This window comes from Phascolarctos cinereus, unplaced genomic scaffold (genome assembly GCF_003287225.1).
Source record: "Phascolarctos cinereus isolate Bilbo 61053 unplaced genomic scaffold, phaCin_HiC Scaffold_3;HRSCAF=262, whole genome shotgun sequence".
NCBI classification, from domain to species: Eukaryota; Metazoa; Chordata; class Mammalia; order Diprotodontia; family Phascolarctidae; genus Phascolarctos; species Phascolarctos cinereus.
In genome coordinates, this window is record NW_027555736.1 from 174,910,515 (window position 1) to 174,922,730 (window position 12,216).

Below are 12,216 nucleotides of genomic sequence, written 5' to 3' on the forward strand. Positions count from 1 at the left end.
AGGATTCTCAAAGAACCTGCCATGGTGGGCAGAGCTCCTTAGGAAACTTTCAACTTAACAGGAATGATGCTAAAGCTTATATAGGAAAAATAGTGAATTACGTGGCAAGTATGCTAATTAACATACAACCTTGAGCACAGGTGTCATTCTCTACTGTAAACCGAGGGGAGGGGGGGAGGGGAGAGAAGGTTCTTAAAGGGTATATTTTTGGTCTGTTATGTCTGTAACAAGTTGTTTCAGGAATTGATGTCTATAACTCTACCTCTGGATTTTATGTGGTAACTGTGGGCATCAGTACTTGATAGTTCTTTTGGTACAAGATAGTCCTGTTCATAGAAGGGAAATTCTACAGAGGTCAGCTTGTTCTTGCAACAGGGAGAGATAGTTTGCCTCACTGGGCCCACTCATGAGTCACTGCCAGAGACAGGGGAGAAAAACTATCATGGATAGTGCCTTGAGGCTATGGAGAAATATGATCTTAGAAGTGGGGTCTGAGTACAAGTAACCAAGCACCCCAGCAAGACTACTTTGGGAACACTAAAAGTTTCCAGAACCCCAGCTTAAGCTGTACCTGAGAGCCTAAAATAACATAATCCCAGAGAAAGCAGTAGCACAACTATCTATCTCAGACTTTCCCTCCAGAAGTGTGCAGATTCTTGCTTTAACAAAGTAGACTGAAAAAATGTGCAAACAAAAAAGAATTCCACCATAAAAAAAACTATTATGATGACAGGGACTTTTCTTTTTTCAGGCAATTGGGGTTAAATGACTTGCCCAGGGTCACACAGCTAGTGAGTGTCAAGTGTTTGGTCTGAGCCTGGATTTGAACTCAGATCCTCCTGACTTCAGGGATAGTGCTCTATCCACTGCACCACCTAGCTGCCCCTTATGTTTTTTTATTTGGTCATTTCTTTAGGTTTTTCTTTTTAGTCATTGCTTTAAGGCAGTGCAGTGATCTTTAATTATCTCTTCGTGATCTGTTTTTTTAAAATAATCTGTTGTTTTTGGAAATGAAATACCATATAATTTCTTTTATTTTTCAGTCTTTTGACTTTATTTTAGTATTTCTTTTGTTTCGTGGATTCATTAACTTCTATTTGTTCCACTTTAATTTTTAAGGCATCTGTTTCTTGGGCAAAGTTTTCTACTTCTCATGCTAGGAGGTTATTTCTGAAGGCATCACCTCCCTGATGCCATGGTCCTCTTCAAAAACAGAGGACAAACAACAATATTTTGCCTTCTAATACTTCCTTCCATAGTTCTTAGTTCCTTTCTAATTCTTTCCTATACTAATCTCATTTCATTTATAAAAAAAATCCTTCCTTCCTACCTTCCTTCCATTTTTTTTCAATTTCCTTCCTTCCTTCTCTCCCTCCCTCTCACTTTTCTTTCCTTCCTTCCTTCCTTCTTTCTTTCTTTCTTTCTTTCTTTCTTTCTTTCTTTCTTTCTTTCTTTCTTTCTTTCTTTCTTTCTTTCTTTTCTTTCCTTCCTTCCTTCCTTCCTTCCTTCCTTCCTTCCTTCCTTCCTTCCTTCTTTCCCTCCATCCCTCCTTCCTTCCTTCCATTTTTCTTTTTCAACTTCCTTCCTTCCTTCTCTCCCTCCCTCTCACTTTTCCTTCCTTCCTTCCTTCCTTCCTTCCTTCCTTCCTTCCTTCCTTCCTTCCTTCCTTCCTTCCTTCCTTCCTTCCTTCCTTCCTTCCTTCCTTCCTTCCTTCCTTCCCTCCATCCCTCCCTCCTTCCTTCGTTTTATTCATTCATATTGCTTCAATTGTTGTACTAAATCTGTATATTGTTTTCCCATATCTACTCATTTCACTTTGTTTTCATTCATGTACCTACCTGTGTTTCTTTTTTTATGCCACATCCATGTTCATTGTTTAATTACTGCAATCAATGGCCATTTACTTTGTTTCCAGTTCTTTGATACAAAAAGTGTGGCCTTAATTATCTTGGTTCATATGAAGCCTTTCTGTGTGTGACTTTATGAGGGTAAAATGCCTAGTATAGGAGTCACTGCATTAAAAAACATACATTCTTAATACATATGTATATATGTACACATATATATTATATGACTTTATTATACGTTTGTAAAGTAAAATTTTGATTTTTTTTTCATTTTTGTATCACCAGCATTTCTCAAAATACACCTTTTTACTCCCCCTCCCAGAAAACAATCCCTTATCACAGAGAATATGAGAGGGAAAAAAATTAACTCAAGAAAACTAACCAACATATTGAAAAGATCTATCAATATATAAATTCCTCATTCACATCTTTCCTGCTGCTACAAAAAAGCTAGTGGAAGCACCTTCCCATATCTCTTCTTTGAGGCCAAGCTTGGTTGTTATACCTTAGTATTTAGAATCTATTTTTTGCTGTCACTGCTCTTTCCGTTTATATCAATCAATCAATGAATAAACATTTATTAAGTACCTACCATGTTCCAGACATTGTGCTAAGTACTAGGGATAAAAAAAGAGGCAAAAGCCAGATCCTGCCCGGGAGGAGACAATATGCAAACATCTGAAAAGCAAATGTGTATATATACATATATATGTGTGTGTGGGTACATGTATGTGTGTAATAAATACATTATTGGAGTCATTATGCATATTGCTTTTTCATTCCCCTTATTTTATTTTACATAAAATCATTTCCATGCTTTTCATGTTTCTTTGTAGTGATTATTTTTTCTTAAAGCTTACTAATATCCCATTTTATGAATGTACTTATATTTAGTCATTCCTCCATTAACGAGCCTCTATTTTGTTTCCAGTTCTTTGATGCCACAAAAAGTGCTGTTATAAATATTTTGGTGTATATGTGCCTTTTTTTTTTTTTGCTATTGTGCTCTTTGGTGTATATGACTAGTGTTGTTCATGAGAACAAACCCCAAAATCTGGAGCAGTTTTAGAAATAAATTTATTAGGTTGTTTCATAGAGAGTGAGAATTGGAAAGAAAGGGTAGCTCTTTTCTCAAGTCTTTATGAAGTTATATTATATAAAGTTCAGACAAAGGTGTAAGGATCTTTGCCTGACTGGCTTCCCATTGGCAGTAGATACTGTCCAAGAGAAGTTTGAAATGTATATAAGCAGGTAAGTCAATCTATTTTGGGGAGGCCAAAATACAAGTTTTGGGTGGACCTAAAATAAGATTCAAGGAGACCCAAAACAAGCACTGGGCAGTGTGAAAAGGAAAATTCTCTGTTTGTGCCTTTATCCTGATACAAGAAGCAAGACTCAAGAAGAGAAAATTAAAAGGTGTTTAAACAACAAGAACGAAAAAACAGGAAGGCTGAAGCAAGTTAGGACCAAGAATGAGGTTCAAACCAGGCCTGTTTTTAAAGACTTTTCACAGTAAGAGCAAGATAATTCTGATAGGTTCTGTCTCAAAAGGGGACGGGTCATTGTTTCTTGGCTCCACCCCCATTGCCAAATCATAGGGAAATGAGAGTAGAAGTGAGGGACAGTGAGATAAGTATGCAGCTGACTACATGCTGACTCGCAGGTAGGGGGGTGGGATAAAGGTACATGCCTTAGATTGGCTGATTTCTCTCCCAACAAGACTGATTAATGCAAAGTAGCAGGTGTTTACTAGGAAGACAAACCAAAGTAGAAACAATGGGGTTGCTAGGATTGATGTAGCATAAATTTCAATAGTGAGAACTACACATTACTTACAACCATCTGGTTTACCTGGAGCATCTGTGAGGTCAGTCTGACCTCTACAGTAAGCTTTTTGGGTTAGACAACATTTTAGCCACATAAAACTAGGTTCAAACAGTATTAATAAATAGCAAAATAATAATCCACACTAGCTGTAGACTCTCTCAATGAAAAAAGCATGGACATATTTGTCACTTTCTTTGCACAATTACAAATTACTTTGCACATTGATTGCCCACCTTTCCACAGAGGGAGAAAACAAATATTTATTAAGTACCTATTATATATCAAGCATTGTACTAAGTGCTTTGCAAATGTAACTCATGTGATTCCCACAACAATCCTGTAAAATTGGTGCAATTATTAATAATCCCATTTCTAGTTGAAGGAACTGAAGCAGATAGAGATTAAGTGACTTGCCTAGGGTCACAGAGTAGTGTCTGAGGTTCGATTTTAACTCAGTTCTTCCTGACCTTAGAGACAGTGCTGTATTTGTCATGCCGCCCAACTGCCCCTTTGAACACTGCCTATTCTCATCTTCGCAGATTTTCAGGGTAAGAATTAAAACTCCGGAGTTATTTTGGTTCACGTTCTTTTATGTGGTTATTAGTAGTTTGCAATTCTTCTTTTGAGAAGTGTTTGTAACTTTTGGCCACTGATCTATTGACTAATGACTGAAGCCAACCTGTTCAATTAGCATAAATCTACTGTTCAACTGGCAAGAGTCTGCTTGGTTATGTTCTAGAGTCTAGAGGGGGTGGGACTAGGGGGAGGGAGTCAGGCTACCCAGACACATTTAAAGTTATAAACCAACAAGTTAGGTGGGGGTGGAACTAAAATACACATTCTGCCACTGAACTACCATTTTCCTAAATCTAGATAGTAAGGAACCAGAGGTAAGTGCATAGACCCAAGTACCTGCCATCTCGATAGCAGTGTAACAAATCCCTGGGCTCGTTAGGCAGAGCACTAACGTCAGAACCATAAGAGCCCTGGATACAGACAAAGCCCTGGGGGCAGTAGGTCTCTAATTCAAAAGGCCAGCTGTTACTTAGCTCCACATAGGATGGGAGCTATAAGAAAATCTGAGAGGCACTAAAACGATTAGATGCAATACAAATTTAAGTTGATCTGATGCTGTAAAAAGAAGGCCAGAAGGTCAGGTGGAAGGGTAAATCACCTAGCCCAGCTCACCTCAGCTCACCCCAAGCAGCTCCAGCTTTGCAGTAGGTAAGTACTAAAGACCTCAGCACTGCTAACTTCTCTTTCATTCTCCTCAGTTCTTTCTCTCCTCTCCTCTCCTCTCCTCTCCTCTCCTCTCCTCTCCTCTCCTCTCCTCTCCCTCCTCTCCTCTCCTCTCCTCTCCTCTCCTCCCTCCCCTCCCCCCCTCCCCTCCCCTCCCCTCCCCTCCCCTCCTCCCCCTCCCCTCCCCTCCCTCCCCTCCCTCCCTCTCCTCTCCTCCCCTCTCCTCTCCTCTCCTCTCCTCCCCTCTCCTCTCCTCTCTCCTCTATTATCCTCCTGTCCTCTCCTCTCCTCTTCTCCTCTCTCCTCTCCTCCCTTCCCTTCCCTTCCCTTCCCTTCCCTTCCCTTCCCTTCCCTTCCCTTCCCTTCCCTTCCCTTCCCTTCCCTTCCCTTCCCTTCCCTTCCCTTCCATTTTCCTTTCTATCTCTTTCTCTTTTTCCTCTTCCTCATTTAACCCTTCATTCACTGAAGTACAGTTGCCGCTTCCGAAAGACCTAATTCTTAGTTATGTTATCTGGATTTTGCTGCTTTAGAATGATTAGAAGAATAATTCATAAGTTAGATGAAGTTACCAACCATACCTGGAAATAGGAGTGTTCTGGGATATTCTCAAACCAGCTGTTGAGTTGATTGTGAAATTTTCCCTACGAGTATTTACTCCTCAAATATTGGCAAACATTACACATCAGTGTGTAATTTGTTTCTTTTTATTCTTTGGACTTAAGAAAGTGATAGAGAAAAGGTTAATAATACAAATTAAATATAAAAGTGTGTTGAGAGTACTCTCTCTCTCTCTCTCTCTCTCTCTCTCTCTCTCTCTATATATATATATATATATATATATATATATATATATATGTTTTTTTTGAGAGCAAGAGGGTTGTTAAACTCCTACTAGAACATACCGTGACACCAAGTTTTTACTATTGCACTGATAATTACCTCACACAAACCATAAGGCAGTTTACTAATTCAATTCAATTCAGTAAATATTTATTAAGTGATTACTGCATTCAGAGGACTTTCCAGGTATTGTTTGTGATCCTCAGCCATATTATCTTATTATTAATTCTTCATATCCTTTGATTCTTGCCACGTAAGTTCTATTTTCTATTTTTTTTTTTCATTATTTGTTGCTCTTCTCAGGACCCTCTTCACTTTCTCTAAATATTTTTTTTTTAAATATTAAGTATTTTTAGAGTAGGAAGGGGATCTCAATCTAGATTGCAAAGAACAACAGCAGGATGCCCATCTCAACATTCCCTTTCCCAAATTTTGTCTAACATTATGAAGCCTGAAACTCTCCTGGGGCCCTGACCATCTCTGTCAGGGATGTGATAATGTACACATTCCCTAGTTCAGAGTCTCCCTTGGTCAATATGGGTTTGATTTGAATATGGTAGGAGTTGTTTCTATGATGTGAATGATTATATTCTTTGTTTAAGCATTGCCCTTTCTCTGGACAATAGGAAGGGTAATGCATTAATTCCTTAACACCTTGGGACAGCTAAGTGGCACAGTGAATAGAGTGCTAGGCCTAGAAGTCAGGAAGACACATCTTCCTGAGTTCAAATCTAGCCTCAAACATTTACTAGTATGTGACCCTGGGCAAATCCCTTAACCCTGTTTGCTTTAGTTCCTCATCTATAAAATGAGCTGGAGAAGGAAATGACAAATCCCTCCAGTATCTTTGCCAAATGGGGTCAGGAAGAGTCAGATGGGACTGAACAACAGCAAAAAGACAATGGAATTGTCTCTTGGGAAGGGTAATACATTAATTCCTTATCATTTTGGTCTGAATTAGTTTATCAGATAAATGGGAGCAAGGAAATCCTTATTACTAATGACAATAGCATTAGCACCTGAGTTGAAAGTCCTGTATTGGTTGGCACTGCATTCTCAAATTATTTTTTAAAAAAAGTAGAAAATTTCCAGTATCATAGTTAGAATCTGAGCATGAGACCAGTCATCTATACCCAACCAGAACTCCCGCTCAGATAATTAAGACATACAAAGATCTAGCCTTTTCTGAGGGTTTTTAGAGGAAGAGAGATACAATAAATGTCTGGGAGTGTTCAAATAGCTCATTTTTATCATATCACACATTGCCAGAAAAAAGATAATGCTTTACCTCAGTGATATTTCAGTGATAATAGGTGTATCTTTTTCTTATCATCCTTTATTTAATCATCTTTGTAGTCAGGAAACTTTTCTTTATATGTAGAGCTCTGTCACTGCCAGGTATGGCAAGTTTTTCAAACTTTATCTACTGAATAACAGCTAATCACTAGCATTCTCACAATAAGGCTTCATATAACTAAACTGAAGACAGCTGGGTTAGTTAATCTCTTCAGTCACGTTTTCTGAACACTAAATGATCCTTTCTCTTAGAAGTTTGGCGCACCGGATCTATTTTTTATCTTTATGTCATTTTGGTTAATCTTCTCCAAACTCTTTCTAGTTTCTCCCAAACATGCCTGGGTTCAGTATTTTTTAAAAGGTAAAAAGGTTTGACTCTTGCTAGGAAGAACAAAGAAATGACACCCAAAATCAGGGGTGTGCTGGTACGTATTTAAAAACTGGATCTCTGGGGAAAAATTGTATACCCAATATACTTTTAGGCTTAATCTTCATTATTAACATTTTATCCATTGCTTTCTTATGTCTGGCAATCAACAAAACAATAAATCAGGCCCAGATGTTTGCCAGTTTCCAAGGTGCATATATTCACGTGGAAAATTTAACAATCAGCTTTTCCAGTGATAAGAACTGGCACCAAAACACTGCTGCCCAGGATCATAAGGGGCAACACTAAGCCTCCATCCCCAGCTACAGTTGCCTACTTCTTAGAGTTTCTGGAACAAACAAGAAGCCATCCTAAGTAGCAGAATTAAATAGATGTTGTACGTGGGCTTTTTACCCTCACCAAGAGTTCATTTCCTTCCCTGACTTAAAAATTGCTATATTTTGTGCGCTGCCTCTAGGAAAGAAGATGTCTCCTCCCACTAATTTTGAGATTTTAAAGTCTATGTCCAAATTAATCTCGACATCTTGAGCTCATTACCTTGTTTCTAAGAACTATAGCTTTCACATAACTGGAATAGGTGATCACACCTATGGTGACATTCTCCAGAATGTCACTCCAAAATATTTCCTCTGGCTGGCTTGCATCAATGCCTCAAATTCCATTATTAGAGATACATCAGTCACATTAAAAATACATATGAAAGGTCTTTAATACCTTTAATTAATTAATTAATTAATTAATTAATATTATTATTTATTATTATTTAATACTTTAAGTCTTTAATACCTTATTATGAACAGATTTATGTGATAACTTGGTTACTTTACCAAAGTAACAAAAAGGATGATAAAAGGAAAAGGCTGTGGTGTGGAGTGGAAGACAGAGAGGTGGAGAAAAGGGAAACTGAGACCATTAAACTCACAATTTGGCCTAGAGGAAAAATTTTGCCCTTGACATCCATTAATTGGAAAGATTTAGAGATCTGACCTGCTCTTAAACACCTGCTACCATTTTGAATATTGTTTATGCTTTGTATGTTTTTTAAACAGTTATCTGAGTCATATTGAGCATCACAATTAATATTGGGAATATACATGCATTTGGAAGAGTGGCTGGCTATTGAAACAATGTCTTGATATGTCATTTAAGCTTCTTAAACAAGTCCTTGTTATTGATGAAATGTCCATGAGCAACATCCTCCTATTGATTTCTAGTATCCTTAGTTCAAAGAATGGGTAGCATTAGACAGTTTGGTATATCAATGTTGTTCATATATGAAGGTAACCACTAAAATTATGTGTAAGAAAGTACCTTGGTGATGATTTAGTGTTGTTGGCAATTGCTATTTTATTTCCCTAAAATCCAGTCTTTTACCTCCCTAAACTGTGTCATAAATCATGTGTAGCTTCTTTTCCCAAATATTGTGATCTATGTCCAGATTGAAATAGCATTGCTCTAATAAAGGGATTCAGAACCCTACTGGGCTCAGCATCCTTCCAACACAGTTTAGATCCTCAGACTTAGCTCATGATTTAGAAAAAAAGAGGTTAAAGGTTAAAATAGATTTAGAAAAAAAGGTTAAAATACCAATGCTGCCACTGGCTACTTGTGGGATCTTGAGCAAGTCATGTCAATCTTGTGGGGTTCAGTTCCCTCATCAGTAAGATAAAGATTTTAGACTAAATGTCACTTAAGGTCACTTTCAGCTCTATATCTATGATCTTATAATCCTTTGTGTTCTGTGGTACCTTCAGATGTATGAAGCATCATAGAGACTAAGGACTAAGAGAATTATCCAGAAGCCGTGTGTTGTTTTTCTACTTCTAAACATTGTCTCTTAATTGTCTCTTACCTAGCTCAGATAGAGGGATGTTTTACCTAAGCAACCTCTTACTTTGTGTGTGAGTGTGTGTGGTGAGTTGTTTGTTAAGTAAAAATATCTTTTTTGGTGGTTATACTTAATGACCTGCAGATTACAAGTTGTTTGAGGGCACAGAATGTCTCCCTTTTGTCTTTATGTTCTGAGTGCCTAGCACATAGTAAGTACTTCATAAATGCTTTTCAACTGATTAGTGACTGGTTGTATTCCATGGCATGCAATATTTGTTTAATTTTATGGTAAATGTAAATGACTGCCTCATTAACCTCTATCAACTGGAGATTACTTAACCTCTTAGGCCTAATTGATCAGACATAATTTTCCTCTTTATGTATCTCACTTAAATATTCCTTATTCCAATTTAATTTTCATTCCAGGGGATTTAAGATGCTCAGTTCAATGAAAATAGGGAACGACTCAAAGGTAATGGAATTTGTCCTTCTGGGCCTGTCATCCACCTGGGAGCTGCAGGTACTCCTCTTCTTAATCTTCTCCATGTTCTACATAGGTATCATCCTGGGAAATATCTTAATAATAGTGACTGTGAAGGCTGACGGCCACCTGCTTCAGTCTCCCATGTATTTTTTCTTGGCCCATCTCTCATTCATTGACCTGTGCTTGGGATGTGTTGCAGTGCCCAAGATGCTGGGGGATTTTCTGCACCAGAGAAAGACTATCTCTTTTCCAGGATGCCTGGCCCAGATTTATTTCCTTCACTTCTTTGGGGCCAGTGAGATGTTTCTTCTGACAGTCATGGCCTATGATAGGTATGTTGCCATATGCAATCCTTTACACTACTTGACGGTAATGCACCATCAACTATGCTTCAACTTGGTCTTTGCCTGCTGGTTTGGAGGCTTCCTGCACTCTATCACGCAGATTGTGTTGTTGGTCCAGCTGCCATTCTGTGGTCCAAATAAGCTGGATAACTTCTACTGTGATGTCCCACAAGTGATTAAGCTTGCTTGCATGGATACATATATAATAGAGGTGCTCATGGTCTCCAACAGTGGCTTGCTTTCACTCATCTGCTTCCTGGTCCTACTATTATCTTATGCTGTCATCCTAACCACCTTGAGAACACGCTTTTGCCAGGGTCAAAGCAAGGCACTCTCCACCTGTGCTTCCCACCTGATTGTGGTCAGTCTGATCTTTGTGCCTTGTGTCTTCATCTACTTACGGCCTTTCTGCTCTTTCCCAGTGGACAAGGTGTTCTCTGTCTTCTACACAGTCATCACTCCTATGTTGAATCCTCTCATCTACACTCTTAGAAATGCTGAGATGAAGGCAGCTATGAGGAAGATGAAGAAAAAGTATGTGGTCTCCTGCTGCCTGGCTAAAGGGTGATAATAGGATCACAGACTTAAAGCAGGAAGGGACATCAGAAGCCTTTTTATCCAATATCCTCAATATGTAGTTGAGGAAACAGATTCTGAAGGAGACTAACTGGCTTGTTCTAGATCTAGAGCATAAGGGTAGAAGGCTTCAGATATGAGTTGTGAATCCAAATCAAGTCTTCTGGTTCAGGAGGCAGGCCTTTTTTCTCACTGGATAATGACCAAAGAGTGTGGGAGAGAGAATATTTTTCTTGAAACAATTCTAAACCCTCATCTTGGATTCTAAAAGTGAAAGAAATGGGATATAATTTGAAAAGTATGGGAGATAAAAAAGAAAAAAAATACTACAGGTTGTCCTCACTTCCCTTGGTAACAACACACTCTTGTGGGAAATGATTGGATTTCAGAGAAGGTATGACTTAATAGTTGAGAATTAGGCTGGGAACTCAGAGACCATTATTGGTACAACTCATGAAAGCAAGAAGGTAGGTTGTATGGCCTGGAAGCACTTTCAAAGGCTATTTATTTCATACCTCTATCTTTACCTAGAACTCACTGATACTGTTCTACACATCTACCCTATTTTCAAAAGGAAGGCTGCACAAAACCTCTTTTCACTGGCTTTCCCAAGGTTTAACATCACATACAAGTAAGTTCTTTTTTGATGTCTGGCCTACCTTGCTAATGTCTTTTAAACTCATCCCACCCACTAACCCCCTTCCTTTCTATTTCAAGTGAACATGAAGAAGTACTGAACATACTCTCTATAATAACCTATACTGTATGGTGCCAAGTCTCAGAAAAATATACGTTGAGTCCATCTGAACACAAATATGTTCTTCAGTTATATAAAGCATACATACATACATACATACATCTATATCTATATCCATATCTGTATCTATATCAGTGTACTGACAAAGACTCTTAATGTTCTTATTTAGAGACTATTTTCGATTCTAGAATGGACATTTGGTCTTTATAGATCCCTACTTTTTCCCTGCTTCCATTCTGCGGTGAATAGTAATAGATTAGAGTGAGTGCATAAATGTTGATGTTAGTGCATTTTTTCCATTGACCATATGAAAATGAAGGTAAATTTCAAATTAAAAATCTAAGTAACATTTTTCTATGTGGTTATTTGCTTGGTGGAAAATCAATGGAACCAGAGACAGGAGGCTTTGCTACCTGCTAGTCCTGTGACTTCACTATTCTGAGTCTCAATTTCTTCCTCCATAAAAGAAGTTTAAAAATAACTGCCCTTCCTACTTCATGGGCTGATGCAAGTGCTTACTCTGTGCAAGGGACTATGCTATGTACTGGGAATACCAATATAAACAAAAAAGAAAGTTCATACCCTTAAGGAGACTATATTTAAATGGAGGAAGACAACACATGAAAAAAGCTTAAAAGGGATCATGGTGGAGGAGGGGGGGGGTGGAGAGAAGGTAAACACGTAGGGGAGTTGTGGAGAAGGAGGTCTGTGTGTCAGGAACAGAACAAGGAGAGGAGTGAAGGATTTAATGTGGCTCGAGTCTCTCCATTTTCCAAACTATATGGATG

General features: G+C 38.3%; 1 protein-coding gene across 1 annotated transcript; it reads left to right on the forward strand.

Annotated features, from left to right (window-relative positions):
- The first annotated feature begins 442 nt into the window (after positions 1-442).
- OR4Q3 (olfactory receptor family 4 subfamily Q member 3) lies at positions 443-10,663 on the forward strand. Its single transcript, XM_020980503.2, has 2 exons — positions 443-449; positions 9,726-10,663. The coding sequence occupies exons 1-2, from the start codon at positions 443-445 to the stop codon at positions 10,661-10,663; spliced, it is 945 nt and encodes a 314-aa protein (XP_020836162.2).
- The last annotated feature ends 1,553 nt before the right edge of the window (positions 10,664-12,216 follow it).